The sequence below is a fragment of the Mytilus trossulus genome, chromosome 13 (genome assembly GCF_036588685.1).
Source record: "Mytilus trossulus isolate FHL-02 chromosome 13, PNRI_Mtr1.1.1.hap1, whole genome shotgun sequence".
NCBI lineage: Eukaryota > Metazoa > Mollusca > Bivalvia > Mytilida > Mytilidae > Mytilus > Mytilus trossulus.
In genome coordinates, this window is record NC_086385.1 from 62337945 (window position 1) to 62355672 (window position 17728).

At 32.1% G+C, this 17728-nt stretch overlaps 3 protein-coding genes across 3 annotated transcripts in view; 1 reads left to right on the forward strand and 2 right to left on the reverse strand.

Moving 5' to 3' along the window:
- Nucleotides 1–7865: 7865 nt before the first annotated feature.
- Nucleotides 7866–17728, forward strand: part of LOC134694557 (uncharacterized) — a 32243-nt gene continuing 22380 nt past the window's right edge. The window contains exon 1 of the mRNA XM_063555571.1: nucleotides 7866–7933. Coding sequence (XP_063411641.1) covers nucleotides 7871–7933 — 63 coding nt within the window. The 5' untranslated portion in view covers nucleotides 7866–7870. The remainder of the gene's footprint in view (nucleotides 7934–17728) is intronic.
- Nucleotides 10690–12402, reverse strand: LOC134695273 (uncharacterized). Its single transcript, XM_063556493.1, has one exon. The coding sequence runs from the start codon at nucleotides 12370–12372 to the stop codon at nucleotides 10690–10692; it is 1683 nt and encodes a 560-aa protein (XP_063412563.1). The 5' UTR covers nucleotides 12373–12402.
- On the reverse strand, nucleotides 14895–16572 carry LOC134695274 (tripartite motif-containing protein 54-like). Its single transcript, XM_063556494.1, has one exon. It carries the CDS (start codon nucleotides 16570–16572, stop codon nucleotides 14953–14955), a length of 1620 nt encoding a protein of 539 aa, XP_063412564.1. The 3' UTR covers nucleotides 14895–14952.

A 17728-nucleotide genomic window follows, 5' to 3' on the forward strand; every position in this document is an offset into this window, starting at 1 on the left:
TGATAGTGTTTTATTTAACCAGAAATCTAAATCTGTCTACATGTATCTGAACATGTGATAGTGTTTTATTTAACCAGAAATCTAAAACTCTTTACATGTATCTGAACATGTGTAAAGTGTTTCTTTGAACCAGAAATCTTAAACTCTTTACATGTATCTGAACATGTGATGTGATAGTGTTTTATTTAACCAGAAATCTTAAGCTCTTTACATGTATCTGAACATGTGATAGAGTTTTATTTAACCAGAAATCTTAAACTCTTTACATGTATTTGAACAAGTGTTTAGTGTTTCATTGAACCAGAAATCTAAAACTCCTTACATGTATCTGAATATGTGTTAAGTGTTTCATTGAACAAGAAATCCTTAATTCTCTACATGTATCTGAACATGTGTTTAGTGTTTCAATGAACCAGAAATCTAAATTCTCTACATATATTTGAACATGTGTTTAGTGTTTCAATGAACCAGAAATCTAAATTCTCTACATGTATCTAAACATGTGTTAAGTGTTTCATTGAACCAGAAATCTAAAACTCTTTACATGTATCTGAACATGTGTTTAGTGTTTCATTGAACCAGAAATTTAAAACTCTCAACATGTATCTAAACATTTGTTTAGTGTTTCATTGAACCAGGAATCTATATCTCTTTACATGTATCTGAACATGTGTTTAGTGTTTCATTGAACCAGAAATTTAAAACTCTCAACATGTATCCGAACATGTGTTTAGTTCTTCATTGAACCAGAAATCTAAATTCTCTACATGTATCTGAACATGTGTTTAGTTCTTCATTGAACCAGAAATCTAAATTCTCTACATGTATCTGAACATGTGTTTAGTGTTTCAATGAACCAGAAATCTAAATTCTCTACATGTATCTGAACATGTGTTTAGTGCTTCAATGAACCAGAAATCTAAATTCTCTACATGTATCTGAACATGTGTTTAGTGTTTCATTGAACCAGAAATCTAAAACTCTTTATATGTATCTGAACATGTGTTTAGTGTTTCATTGAACCAGAAATCTAAAACTCTTTACATGTATCTGAACATGTGTTTAGTGTTTCATTGAACCAGAAATCTAAATTCTCTACATGTATCTGAACATGTGTTTAGTGTTTCAATGAACCAGAAATCTCAATTCTCTACATGTATCTGAACATGTCTTTAGTGTTTCAATGAACCAGAAATCTAAATTATCTGCATGTATCTGAATATGTGTTTAGTGTTTCATTGAACCAGAAATATAAAACTCTTTACATGTATCTGAACATGTGTTTAGTGTTTCATTGAACCAGAAATCTAAATTCTCTACATGTATCTGAACATGTGTTTAGTGTTTCAATGAACCAGAAATCTAAATTCTCTACATGTATCTGAACATGTGTTTAGTGTTTCAATGAACCAGAAATCTAAATTCTCTACATGTATCTGAACATGTGTTTAGTGTTTCATTGAACCAGAAATCTAAAACTCTTTATATGTATCTGAACATGTGTTTAGTGTTTCATTGAACCAGAAATCTAAATTCTCTACATGTTTCTGAAAAGTGTGTAGTTCTTCATTGAACCAGAAATCTAAAACTCTTTACATGTATCTGAACATGTGTTTAGTGTTTCATTGAACCAGAAATCTAAAACTCTCAACATGTATCTGAACAAGTGTTTAGTGTTTCATTGAACCAGAAATTTAAAACTCTTTACATGTATCTGAACATGTGTTAAGTGTTTCATTGAACCAGAAATCTAAAACTTTACATGTATCTGAACATGTGTATAGTGTTTCATTGAACCAGAAATCATATAAATTTTCTACACGTAACTGAACATGTGTTCCATAAATCTAAAATTCTCTGTGTCTCTGAAAAGTGTATAGTGTTTCAATGAACCAGAAATCTAAAACTCTCTACATGTATCTGAACATGTGTTTATTTTTATACTTTTTATGGTAATTTGAAATTTACCAATCTTCAATTGTTGACCTTTTTGGAGGAGATACATGAAAAGAAAATCTCTCTGTGTGCTGTTGATTTATTTCTCAGTTTGGACACATAAAATGTACAAAAGTTATGAATTTTTTTTTACTAGAAATTGAGAAAACTAATATTTTGTTCTGTTGAGATTTGATTCTAGGTGAAGATTGTTTTGCCAATGTGTAGTGTAATTGTTGAAAATATTCAATTGAAAGAGAAATGTACATCATTTTTTTAAACTAATGATCTAACTGAAATAATTATTTTTAACTTCCATAATACATGGAGATAAAAGATTGAAGAATGTTTTGAATTTTAAACAAATTACAACAGTTTTATTATGCCTCCTGCCTGAAGAAAGTTATTAATATCAGAAGAAGCAAATTCTATGCATTCAGATTCTGTGCCAATTTTTATACAGATTATACTCATAAATCAGTGTTTTATTGTAATGCTTGGCACAACTCATTGTTGATGGAAATATATTTATCAGGACTTTTTACTTGACTTAGAAGCAGACTCTGAACATTGATGGTTTTCATGGAGGGGGATTAAAAGAGATACTAATTGGGTTTGTATGGTAACTGTCTACAGTTTCGTGATCAGTAATCAAGGCATTATAATAATATTATATGTATCTTTTGAATAAGGGAGATAACTCTGGTTGTTCTAGGATAAAAATTAATTGCATATTTCATTTTTAAATCTTATTTTTAAAATTGACCAAAAAAAATTGATTACTCAGATTGGCGGTGTCATGTTGAGTGAAAATAATTTTGGAGGGGGGAAAACCTAATGCCCTCTATGCTACGTATACATATGATGAAAACACACAGGAGAAAATAATTTCATTCTAATACATTGCCCCTTTAAATAAATGAAATTACAATTCTACTTGGTGTTCCTAATTGTAAGGTAGTTTCTATAGAATAAATTGTCTAATTGGATCATTAGTTGGGTCAGTATCAAGATCAAAGAGAATTATGAAGGAGGGGAGATAACTCAATTACAATAGTTTTATTTCTCTTAATTAACCCATGTAAACTACTTCAAGATGAAGAGATATCTTTACACTGTTATTATGTAAGGCTGATTTATAAAGATTATACAGCATTGATTAACTTTATGATGAGTGTGTATTTTATTATGTGGGATTAAATTTTGGGTGGAAAATATAAAGTTTTAAAGCATGTTTTAAATAGGCTTTTTTCATGTTTTATAAAACTTGGTTGGTTGATAATATATTATAACTCCAGCTCATGTTGTAGATCAATGAAAAACATAAAAAAAATTAACATATTTTGGCAAACTGCCTTTTAATTATCTTCATTTGAAAAGTTTATATTGAAAATCCAAAATTTGTAATTTAGCAAAGGCAATATCCCTCACATGAAGCTAAATGATTTGATTTAATTTAATAAATCTAATAAATTGCATAAATATAAACATATGAAAATCTTAATTGTCATAAAACATATAATGTATTTAGTCCCAGATGAGATTACTTTGACATCCAACAGCTGTTTTGCCACACAAGCTGGGGCCGTGGGACCCACAGCCCTAGCTTGTATTAAAAGGCAAAACAACCCTTGTACCTTATAGTAATCTGGACTAATAATGTATAAAGTGTAACCATTGACCATCTGTCATTCATGTATTTGTTACTAAATTCAACCTGAAGTTTTTCTCATCCAAATTTAATTAAACTCGATCATACATCATGTACATAAAAGCTCTAACTTGCAGTGAGTCACCTAATGAGTTATGCCCCTTTATAACTTTGAAAATTGCAAATCTTTGCATTTTAACACTCTCTCTTAAGTTTGCATCTAGCTTCCAAAATCTATTTCCTTTTGCATGCATGTACAGTTTGAAATAAAGACCTTTTGACCAGCTTCTCAACATCAGATCTTTGTTCCTGGAGTTTTTCTTGTTAGTTTAATGAGTATAAATCCAATAATTTGTATATTAGTTACAGATTTCATTATTTTCTTTTCTTCCCCAACTAAAAAGTTTCTATTTGTTTTCTACCTCATTAATTCCTTTTGAAAATTACATTCACATGTCAAAGCAAATTTTCTTCAGAACATGTAAATGGTTGTATGACTCTTTCATTATAAATGTGCAGCTCATGCCAACATTCTCCATGTTTTAGGTAGAATTATACAGTTATACTTTCTCCATGTTTTATGTTGAATTATACAGTTATATCTGTATGATGCATTCATTTGAATTATCAGTCAGAGAAAACTTTATGTAACAAATAGTTGCTGTTGTCAGTCAAAAGTTGGATTAAATTTTGATTTATATGGATTTTGAGAAACCGTTGTTATTGAAATTTAGGAATAAAACTTGAATAGAAATTGAATTATTAATAGTGTTGAAAACAATTGATAATTATAGATTAGTAAATTCAAAGGGAAGTAATTCATCTAAGAGTGAAAAGAGAATTAAGCAAACTGAAGAATTAGCAATCTATTTTTTTCTGTTCAGCACATCTTGAAATCTGAAATTTTGTTTGAATTCCAAGTATGGAAAGGGAGACAATCTAAACTACTATTTATGAAAATGGGAGATGACTTTGAAATCTGATTATTAGACTACAAAAAAGTTCTGTCATAGTTTGTCACTGTTAAAATTTCAGTCATGGAAAGAATTTCACAGTGATAGTTTTTTACAGTAAACATTTGACAATTATTTGTGAATTTCATCAACATCTTTGTCTTGTGCTGGAATTAAAAGAATTGGACTATCATGGTTTTTCACTGCTAATGGTCATCAGGTCATAGCTTTTCATTGTTAACATCTGCCAGCATTTTAACATTCAGATGATAGTTCTGTATTTTTACTGGCATTCTTATGTTGGATTTTATCATCTACTGAAATAGATATTGAAGATCTCAGCGAAAGATAAAGCAATCAGTTTTAATCAAAACATTATATTAAATATCTTGATTTCACAATATTTTGATGTCTTGAATAAACTGCAGACTATTTACCACTATCAGACCTCGTGCTTTATTGATGTTTATGTTTTCATACCAAGAAACAGATAATAAAACTTCTTAGAATTGGTTTTGTTTTGGACAAACATACTTGAAACCTTTGTATCTGATATAGGATAACACTATGAGTCAAAGAGAACTCTTTATTGATAAAGTTAGAAATCGTCTGATATCAGTATCGATAAGACTTGCAGGCAAAACTACTGTGAAGTTTGGTATATTGCGGAGTAAGGCTGAAAATGTCAAGTCAGGTATACTGGGGAGTAAGGCTGAAAATGTGAAACAGAAAGTTATTACATTGTCTGTGAAATATGAAAAACATGCAGTACCAGAAAATGTAAGTTTAAAGATTTTTTTCTCTAATGCTTTAATTTAACTATAGAGATATGAGGGTCTGCAATCTCTTGATGGGTGTGTCCTTAACTATTTTCTATAATTAGGGCTCCGCCGAATGGTGTAAGTAATGTGTATAGTGATCAGTCTGTCTTTCTGTCTGTAACAAATTGTTTCCTCTATATCTAGAGAACCTTTATGAGTCCAAAGTTTATAATTGACATGTAAATTAAAAAAAACACTAGAGGGTGTGGTGTGTCTTAATGTGTGTACAACTTATTAGAGAAAGTTCAAGGTCAAAAACTCTGGTTTCAGTTGACAATTTCGTGTCATATGATGAAGATAGAAATTGATTAGCCCACGATATTCACAACAGGGCCCACAGAGATGGCTCCCATCTCAATGATGTCTAGTTTCTCTGTTTATCTTTATTTTTGGCCAATTTTTCTCATTTTAATTAATTTATTTTAGGGCCAAGTGAGCTTTATCATTACTTGACAACTGATGTCTGAATGTCACCATACATTAACTTTTACAAAAATCTTCTCCTTATAAATTACTGAGCCAATTAAGTTTAACCAAACTTGACCACCATCATCGTAGTGGTATCTATGTTGAAAAATGTTTCCATTGTCCCAGATGGTCAATCAACATGGCCAGCATTGTGAAAGATGAACAAAGGTATAAAACGCAATATTTGTCTTATATCTTTTTATACCATTTATGTCTTAAATGGGCAAATAGTAACAAATATAGAGATAAAATGTAAACAGAAAAAAACATATCAGCAAGATATACAAGATTTTGGCACTTCTGTATTTTTATCAATCCCACACTCGCCAGAATCAGCAAAATATGTGCAGTTCAAACTTTCAAAGGGATTTGGTTGAGACACTGTTAATACTGTAAATTCAGAAATTATTGCGTACATTTATTATTGCGATTTTGTCATTTTACACTTGAATGCGATTTTAATTTTTACGATTTGGAGAAAAGTCATGCTTAATTCAATTAACATATTACAAAATGCGAGTTTTAATTATTGCGTTTACAACTCAGTCGCATTATTCGCAATAATAAAAACCTCGCAATAATTTCTGTATTTACAGTATGGAAAAAATATTGAAAATTTGTTAAAACATTTGGCCTTCAGAGGCAGATCTTTTGGAAAAAAATTGGTTGCTTATATAGGGAATCACTGAAGCGTGGCTGGAGCGGGACCCCTCTTGGGCAGTCAGTGGACCCCACTTATGAAAATTTCTGGATCCACCACTGTCCTTGGTTTAATTTGGTTGCCATCATGATCTGATTGACATTTTGAAAATCTCATTTATTTGATAATGATGATTTTTTTAAAAGGAGAATATCGTAATGAAGAGGGTTCCTGTCAAAACAATGACCAAGTTACTGTAAATTCAGAAATTATTGCGAGGTTTTTATTATTGCGAATAATGCGAATGACTTGTAAATGCAATAATTAAAACTCGCATTTTGTAATATTTTAACTGAATTAAGCATGACTTTTCTCAAAATCGTAACAACAAAAAATCACATTCAAGTGTAAAATGACAAAATCGCAATAATAAATGCTCGCAATGATTTCTGAATTTACAGTAACTGTTCGCAGTTGTTTAGACAAAATCCATCAGATTGTGGATTTTATTGATCTCTCTTCTCTCAAAATATTTGTATCGAAACATGATAGTCAGCTACCAAAAGACAAGGTTTCCACTCTTTTTCTCTCTTTCTTCCTTATGTACCTCACTCTAAATCTTTTTATTGGGTGCATAGTCAACAGTGCATCAGAGTATGTTTTGTTTCTTTTTCTCACTTTCGTATCCTTCTCACTATCTTTTTAATTAAAGCCTAGTGACCTACAGTTCATAAGATCATGTTTCCAATCTCTTTCTCTCTTTCTGCCATCTGTATCTTTGCTCTCAATCTCTGTATTTGGAGCCTTATGTCAACTGTGCTTATGTTTTCATTCTCAGTTCTGTCTTTCTCCCTTGTGTTTCTTTCGCTAAATTTATAGGCTAGTCTAATGTGCATTTGACCTGATGTATCCATCCCTTTTCATCTTCTGCATCTCTCTGTCTATTCATTCAGAGCAAAATTTACAGTATTTTATAGGCATGTTTCCACCCTCTTTCTGTCAATTTCTTTATTTGTAGCAAAGTTTACAACTGATATGAGATATGTGTGTACTCTCAATCTCTCTTTCTCCCTTCTCCATCTTTCTTTCTTTATTTTGAGCAGAGTCCAATGCATAAGAGCATGTACTCTCTCTCTCTCTCTCTCCTAATATTTGTTTTGCTACTTGATGAAAAACAACATGTATTAGGTGTATAAGAGCATGCCCATCCTTTAGTGAACCCCATCCTTCTCCCCCTTAGAAATGTTACTTTGTTTGTATTTTGCTCACTTTGATGTTGTGTTGAATTAGCTTCAAACAAAAACTGTGTATTTACTATGACAAGATATACAATGTTGTGATTCTATAATAAGTAACAGTGAGAGAGATATACAATTCTATAATAAGTAACAGTCAGTCAGACATGCTGTTATATCATGACTCATTGGCTCAGACAGAGGGGAAGATATATGGCTTGTATGTACAGGTAGGAATAATACTTCATTATGTCTTCAGTGTAAAGATTTTATGTTAAAGAAGTAGCAAAATGACCCACTGTCTTGTCTTGATTATGTGGATACAAAAGACTGAGTATGACTGTTATAAGGGGAGAGAAATACACTGGTTGTGAAATGTGTTTTGTATTTCAAGGTTGCATTGGAAAAAGAAGCCCCCCCCCCCTTTTATTCTCAGCACATAATTATTATCATTACATGCTTACACTACAGGTTTGCAAGAAGTACAAATATAATTTAAAAGAGTGGTAAATGTAGGACATAGAAGGAAACGAGCAGGTATCCCCTATGTTATGTAATTAACATATCATTTAGTTTTCAGTTCAGAGCTTTCAAAGTTTCTAGAATGTTTGTTTGTACAATAAATATGAGCGTCTCTTTCTGTATTCACATTTTATGAAATTTTGCAGATTTCAAGATGGTGAACCTTTGTCATATTTTATTAACTTGATGATTTATTATATGTAACCATCTTCTACAGTTTTAACTAAGATCACCATTCTTGTAACTCTTGTTGCAATTTCCCTAATATTCTGTTTATTTCAAAGCTACATCAACCCAAGAACTACTTTATGTAAGTTTCACAGCCACAATTAGATCAAAATAAGGGTACCAGAACGAAAAGTCACCCTAATGACAATACAATACAATACAATACAATACAATACAATACAATACAATACAATACAATACAATACAATACAATACAATACAATACAATACAATACAATACAATACAATACAATACAATACAATACAATACAATACAATACAATACAATACAATACATCTATAACATGCCTGTCCCGAGTCACCCTTGACACATCTGTACCATGCCTGTCCCAAGTCACCCTTGACACATCTATACCATGCCTGTCCCGAGTCACCCTTGACACATCTGTACCATGCCTGTCCCAAGTCACCCTTGACACATCTATACCATGCCTGTCCCAAGTCACCCTTGACACATCTATACCATGCCTGTCCCGAGTCACCCTTGACACATCTATACCATGCCTGTCCCAAGTCACCCTTGACACATCTATACCATGCCTGTCCCGAGTCACCCTTGACACATCTATACCATGCCTGTCCCGAGTCACCCTTGACACATCTATACCATGCCTGTCCTGACAGATTCCTGAGTCAGGGTTGTTGTCCTACATCAATTCAGGTACCTGATGTACATATTGTTTGTCGTTTGTTGAGGTGGTTTCATAATGTTTCTTGTTCTTTTTTTTTAGATTATCATAAGACCAATGTTTTTCCTGTTTGAATGGTTTTACACAATTCATTTTTGGGACCCTTTCTATGTTGTTTGATAGACATGATTCAGGAGCCTGTAATTTAGTGGTTGTCAGTTGATGATGTGTTAAATATTTGTTTTTCATTAATTTCTTTGTACATTAATTACGTTTAAGTTTTCTTGTTTGAATTGATTTACATTTCAGGCCTTTTATAGATGACTATTCAATATGGGCTTTGCTCATTGTTGGAGGCCATTTGGTGACCTATGGATGCTAATTACTGTGTCATTTGTCTCTTGTGCAGAGTTGTCTCATTGGCAATCATACCACCTCTTCTTTTTTAAGTGAATTAAATTAGACTTATCACCCAAACTGGTTTCAAAGAACACAATTTATATAAAAGTAACAGACTAGATTTAATGACAAATGATGACAAATAGCACATATTACAGTTCATATAAATATTGCATAAAAAGTAAACCAAAACTTTAAAGATATTCCTTAACTTCAAAAAATTACATGCATATACATTAAGATCAGATGATGATTGATAAAATACTTAAACAAAACTCAATTTTTCAATATGAGTTATCTTTCTTTAACCTCTAAAATTATTTTGGCTTAATTTATTATGAAAAATTCTTGATCCGCCACTGGAATCTCACGTTTGCCTTTTATAAATGACCCCAAACATGTGCATACTTCTGACAAAAAAAAATATTCCTTCCAATTAAACTAAATTTCATTACTCATTGATTTAAAACAGAGAACAAATGTATCAGAAATTCAATTAAACATTTTGATTCTAAATTCATTATTAAAGTTGTCTACAAATTGAATTCTCATAGATAAGTATAATGATCTGGGTGAGGGGATGTTAATTACAATACCAGACCACCATAGATGTATGTTAAGGTGTTATCTAAGAATTAAGTAGTGAGTTGTGTATTACCTAACGTAATCATGATTAATGAATTACACTTCTTGTCAAACTAGACATAAAAGATTTTAAGTGATTATTAGTTATTTCATTCCTTTTGTATATATGAGAGTCACATTCCAAAATATGAGCAAATAAACAATACATATTTATAAATAAAAATTTTAGAAGTCTGATACAAATGGCTTCTAATTCATGAAATTATTCTGTGGTTGTAATTTTATTGGGTAGCTATCTAAAGATATCTTTTACATTCCCTTTTATTTGTATTCTTGCCTATCAACATCTTGATTGATAAAGAGAAAATGCTTGCAATTGATAACTTAACACAGTAACCAAGTGACAATCAAAATGTTTCAGCTGAAGTGTAGTCAATTTCCCCTCTATGTAAATCTTGTGTGATCAAAATCCATGAACTGACCGAGGAACTGACCCTTTAGATGAAACACAAAGATGTGTTGTAGCTTTAATGAAAGTGTCTGATCTATTATCAGTCAGAGCATAAACATAAACAAGTCAGATTAAAATGACTTTCTGTTTTTTATATCAGCTTAACACAGTGTATCTTAGCCTGACCTTTGCACCAAATCCATAAAGTGTCATTTTTGTCAATATCGAGACTTACAGGTAATTCTATTCCTAAGCTTTTAACATCTTTCAATGAAATAACTTCACCAGCATGATTTAATACATGTATAGAATGATTCAAAGAATCAGGAACGATAATCATGTCTGTAGAGGTAATTGCCAAATCCCTTGGACAGAATTTAGCCTTATCAGAATTGGTACTATTACAACCATTGTAGGTCCAATGCAATTGTCCCCCATAATCTAACATTACTACTTTACCCTCCCGTGCAAAGTTTATAATGTCTATAACTACTATCTTATCATTGAGAGTATTGATTCTATGTGGGTAAGTTAGCAGTCTCTGATTATTCCTATCATATTCAATAGTATGTTGTATGTCACCGTCCTGGTTCATAACCATAAGTCTTCTGGTACTGTCTTCTGCTGGGGGAAATATAACTGTACTACATTCTGTCAATCCTACTATTAACTTATTATCTTTGGTTACATGAACTCCTAACGTTATCAATGGGGAAAATGACTTAAATGTCTTTATCTGTCCATCTTTGGTATATAGTTTCAGATCCCTCTCTAGAGATGACACAAATATTCCTTCATCTCTTGTCAATGACATATCAAAGACTGCTATCTTTACTTCTTTCTCTACTTTTATATTGTGATTTTCAAATTTTATTTTCTGTAACTTTTTATCTTGAAAGTTTCCTATGAGGGCAGTATTGTCAGTAGATAAAAGTATACATGGCACATTTTCAAGTTCACTTTGATAAGTGTCAATGATTTCAAATTCTGGAGCTGTATAAAGATCACCGAACACATGACTTCCAATTCTCTCGTGCATTTTATTTTTTTGCGGAATGAATTTTGTCTTATTAGATTTGATTGTTTTAAATACATATTCTGGTAATGGCTTATCTAAGTTTGTACTGGTGGAAAAAATATCTGCAGCTTGATGAGACTGTAGGGCTTGGTTTAGATTGTTCTTCCTGGTTTCCAGTTCATCCTCATTCTTTGTCATGGCAGAAAGTTCAGTTTTGACTATATTTTCTGAAGGCTTCCATTTTGCTTCAAGTTCTTGTAAGAGGTCTTCAACATGTTTTGATATAGCTTCTTTCAATTCCTTCTCAGTTTGTAGAATTATTTCCCTTGTTTCTTGAAAATTTGTATCCCCATCTGAAAGCATTTTTTGCAGTTTGTCTTTTTCATTTTTAAAGATTTGAATATTTGATTTAAATGTGTCGATGAGTTTCTTCATTTGAGAGATGATATCTTTATACACTTCACCAATGGCTTTAAAATCATGCAGTTTATGGGTCTCCACTACACATTCAGAACAAGCCGGCTCACTACATTTATTACAGTAAAAAAAACACTTCTGTTTAATATGTTTTGTACATTCCATGTTGTCTAGATCAACCTTCCTCATGGAAGTGGCAAAGTTATCTGTTTCTACATCTTTTAAATTAATAATTTCATGTTCCATAGATGCCTTACTTTTACTATGAATCTTTGAACTGCACAGTTGACATAGGAATAGCTCACAATTAATACACTTCCACTTAATCTCTGTGGATTCTTCACAGAATTGACACACAGCTGGAGTTTGTGCTTTCCCTATAGACTGAGAAAACGCCATTTCCTTATAATATCCAGACACTTCAGTCACTATGTGTGATTTATAAATAGGTTTTACTTCCTCATTGGTAGAAAACTACCAAAGGTCAACAAGGTCATATTATCTTATCTATTATCTATATATACATTTAATAAAATAGCTGATATTAAATTTATTGGTCTTTTTAAAAAAAAACTGTTTAACCAAGGTATATAATGCACTATAAAGTTTTAAAAGTCCTTGTGCCATACTGTTGATTTTAATGAATCATTAAATACTTATCTTTGTGTATTTCTGCTTTGTTAATATATATTAACCATTACTTTAAATGTTCACATTCACAAAGTACACATTTTCTGTATGCTTAAAATTGTATGCAGACAAAAAATCCTTATATGTAATAACCTTGAACAATGATATATTTACCACAATAAAAAATTGGGCCATTGGATGATTAAACATAACTTTTATTTTTATATATGATTTTGAAGGTATCTTGAGGAATAATAATGACAATGAATATGCTGATTTTTAGGTAAATTTTAGGTTTTTGAAACAAAGAGTTTTAAATGTAGGAAAATAAAAATAAGAAGAATTGATATAAAGGGAACAAATGGCTAAGTTTATTATGTGATTCAATTTCAAGTGAAACTTTAACTTAACTGCAAACACGTCACAGTTTTATACAAACATATTTAGGGAGCTACCATTTAAAGATCTTTTTTTTTTAAGTGTCCCATCCTGACTTTTCATTTTACTCAATTTTCATCATAGCCCCTCCAGAAAATCAAATGGTAAGCTCCCTTACTCTTATATACATGTTCAAATATCATAAAGCCTGTAATTTAAGTTATGTAAGCTTAACACAGCTTTTCTTTATTATGTCTGGTCCCCATATACTACACCCAATCCACAAAACTTCATTTGTGTCAACAGTAAGACTACAAGGTAATTCTATTCCTAATCTTTTTACATTCTTACATAGAATGACTTCTCCAGCAGGAGTTAAAACATGTAAAGCAGGGTTCACTGAATCAGAAACTAAAATCTATTCAGTTGTGGTAATTGCCACATCTTTTGGATACAATTCAATCTGATTTGAATAACTACTTTCCCAACCTTTGTAGGTCCAATGGGTCACACACCCCATAATCTAACATTACTACCCTCCCCTCCTCATCTTTGTTTATAATGTCTACAACTAATATCTTATCATTAAAAGAATAAATTCTACGGGGATAAGTTAACATTTTCTGTCCATCCCTACCATATCCAATAGTATGGTGTATGTCACCTTCTTGGTTTATAACTGCAAGTTTTCTTATATAGTCTTTTGATGCAGGTAGAAATAAGTATTCCACCAACCTCACTATTATCCTAGTGTTGTTTGTGACATGAACACCCAAAGTTTTCAAATGGGAAAAACATTTAAATGTCTTCAATTCAGTTTGTGTATAAAGTTTAAGATAATCACTTTTAGATGATACTAGTATTTCTCCAGTTTTTGTCATTGCCAAATCAAACACTTCTATTGGTATTTCTCTCTCTACTCTTATATCGTGGTTTTCAAATTTGACTTCTTGCAGGTTTTTTTATGACGGCAAAAAAGATTTGCGGTCTGTCATATACTGGTATGACGTAAGCGTAGTTTTCGTTGCTGTCCAAAGACACATTGGTTTTCCACTATAACTTTAGTTTAAGTAAATAGAAATCTATGACATTTAAACACGAGGTTTATGAACACAAAAGGAAGTTTGGGCTTGATTTTGGAAGTTTTGGTCACAACAGTTTAGGAATTGAGGCGCCATAAGAGGCATTTTTCTTGGTTTTCACACCATAACTTTAGTATTAGTAAATAGAAATCTATGAAATTTAAACACAAGGTTTATGACCATAAAAGGCAGGTTGGGATTGATTTTGGGAGTTTTGGTACCATTAACAGTTTAGGAATTAGGGGCCCAAAGGGTCCAAAATTAAACTTTGTTTGATTTCATTAAAAATTGAATAATTGGGGTTCTTTGATATGCTAACTGTGTATGTAGATTCTTAATTTTTGGTCCCGTTTTCAAAGTGGTCTACACAGGAACATATATATTAACGTTAGATACTGTTCCCAGGTCTACATTAAGGTCCAAAGGGTCCAAAATTAAACTTTTAATAAATAAGTTTGATTTTAACAAAAATTAATCCTTGGGGTTCTTTGATATGCTGAATCTAAACATGTACTTATATTTTTGATTATAGGCCCAATTTTCAAATTGGTCCAAATAGGGGTCCAAAAAAAAATTTGTTTGATTTCAACAAAAATTGAAATCTTGGGGTGCTTTGATAAGCGGAATCTAAACATGTACTCAGATTTTTGATTATGGGCCCATTTTTCAAGTTGGTCAAAATCTGGGTCCTAAATTAAACTTTGTTTGATTTCAACAAAAATCATCTTGAAAATTTGCAAATGAACTAATTTTTTTAAAAAGCACAGATTAAGAGATGGTACTGACTTTGGATAGGAAAAGGCGGGGGGGGGGGGGGGGGGGGGGGGGCTCTTGGTTATATCAGCTTAACACTGTGTATCTTAGCATTCTCACCTTTGCACCCAATCCATTAAAATTCATTTACATCAATATCAAGACATACAGGTAATTCTATTCCTAAGCTTTTTACATCCTTACATACAAAAAGCTCCCCAGCAGGATTTAAGATATGTATAGCATGATTGTAACAGTCAGAAACTAAGATCATGTCTGTAGATGTAATTGTCACAACCCTTGGATAGAAATTAGCCTGATCAGAATTGGTTGTATTACAACCATTGTATGACCAATGAAGCTGTCCCCCATAATCTAACATCACTACCCTACCCTCCCGCGCACTGTTTATAATATCTACAACTACTATCTTATCATTGAAGGAATTGATTCTACGAGGATGGTTAAACAGTCTCTGATTGTCACTATCATGTTCTATAGTATGTTGTATGTCACCTTCCTGGTTCATAACTACAAGTTTTCTGATACTGTCTTCTGTTGCAGTCATCACAAAAGAGTCTGTCAAACCTACAATTATCTTATTGTCTCTAGTTAGATGAACTCCTAAAGTTTGAAGTGGAGAAAAGGACTGGAATGTTTGTAACTGTCCATCTTTGGTATATAGTTTCAGATCACTCTCTGTAGTTGACAAAAGTATTTCACCATTATTTCTCCATATCATATCATAGACTGGTATCTTAACTTCTTTCTCCACTTTGATATTGTGATTTTCAAGTTTTATGTTCTGTAACTTTTCATTTTGATAGCTTCCTATAAAGGCATTATTATCACTAGATAAAAGTAAACATGACACAGTTTTAACCTCACTTTGATAAGTGTCCATAAGATCAAAGTCTGGAACAGTATATAGATCACCTAACATCTGACTTCCAATTCTTCCCTGCATTTTGGTAGGAATGAACTTTGACTTATTATGGTTGATTGTTTTAGCTGAATATTTTGGCAATGACTTCTCTAAAGTTTTACTTGTAGAGAAAATTTCTGCCACTTGCTGTGACTGCAGCACTTGGTTTATATTGTTCCTTCTGGTTTCCAACTCATCCTGAATGCTAGTAAGGGAAGAAAGTTCTGTTTTGATCATATTTTCTGACGGCTTCCATTTTGTTTCTAGTACTTGTAGGAGTTCTTTAGCGTGTTTTGAAACAGCTTCTTTCATTTCCTTTTCAGTTTGTAAAATTGTCTCCCTTGTTTCGTGGAAATTTGTCTCCCCATCTGATAGAACTTTTTGAAGTTGATCTTTTTCTTTTTTATACAACTGAAGATTGAATCCAATTTGTTCTTCTAGGTCTTTTATGTCACCAATAAGTCCGTCATAAACTTCATCAAGTGCTTTATATTCACGTTTTTGATGAACCTCAATCATGCATTTCAAACAAGCAGGCTCACTGCAGTCTTTGCAATAGATTACGCATTTTTCTTTACTATGTATTGTACATTGCATATTTTTTAGATCCACTTGACGCATTGTATTGGCAAAATCCACGGTTTCAATATCTTTTAAATTAATAATTTCATGTTCCATAGATGCCTTACTTTTACTATGAATCTTTGAGCTGCACAGTTGACATAGGAATAGCTCACAATTAATACACTTCCACTTAATCTCTGTGGATTCTTCACAGAATTGACACACAGCAGGAGTCTGTGCTTTCCCTATAGACTGAGAAAACGCCATTTTTGGTGCAAATATCCAGTCTATATATTTTACTTAAATAATTATCACTGATAAAATGACATTGAGAACATATTATATATTAAAGTACACACTGATAATGTTGTGATTATTCAAATATTTGAAAACTTGATAACAATACTAGTTACATTTATATACACCTTAGACAAAAAGGAATTATTTCAGCTTCCCAAATGTTAACTTTCCATTTCTACGTGGCAACATACCAGCAGTGCCTGCATACAGAGTATTTATCTCCCTCCCAGTTAATAGTATATTCCAGGGCTTGTATTTGCTATCAGGATTTCCTTGATACCGTAGTGCTACTCACAAGGAAGCTATTAGACAAAGAGTTTCAAGTGGTGATGTTAAAATCATCCTTTCATAATACATGTATTACAGCTGCCATCTCACGAGTTAAGTTAACCATTATGGAATATCTGCCTCATAGATGATAGCTGATATATTCCCAATGAAGTACCTATAATCCTGTCCCCTTTTCATACTGGTTTGTACTCAAATAAACAACATGTGGAACATGACAGATGTCTCATGTGCAGCAGGATCTTTACCCTTCTGCAGCACTTGAGATCAACCCAGATTTTGATCGGGTTCCTGTTGCCCAGTATTTAGGTTTCTATAAAATAAACGGTACCAACTTTCTTGCACCAGATGGGCATTTTGACAATACATGTCTCTTCAGTGATGCTCATGGGCAAAATGTTTGAAATCCAATGCTTATATAAAAGATGAAAAGCTAGAATCCAAAAGGTTGACAAAGTATAGCCAAATCCTTGAAAGGAATCAGAGCTTTGCATGAGGGAGATACATTCCTTAATTTATAATAATTTCTAATATTTTGTAACAGCAAATTTTAAAAACACTAAAAATCCATATTTTCATGCCAGTACTGAAGTACTGGCTACTGGGCTGGTGATACCCTCAGGGACTAATAGTCCACCAGCAAAGGCATCGACCCAGTGATAGTAATAAAATCAATGGTACCAATTTTCTTGCACCAGATGCGAATTTCGACAATACATGTTGTGGTTTGTGTACTGTATGTACTATTGTTTATCTGTTGGTATTTTTTTTATTTTAGCCATGGCGTTGTCAGTTTTTTTTTTAACTTTAATATGTCATGAGTTGATATGCATTT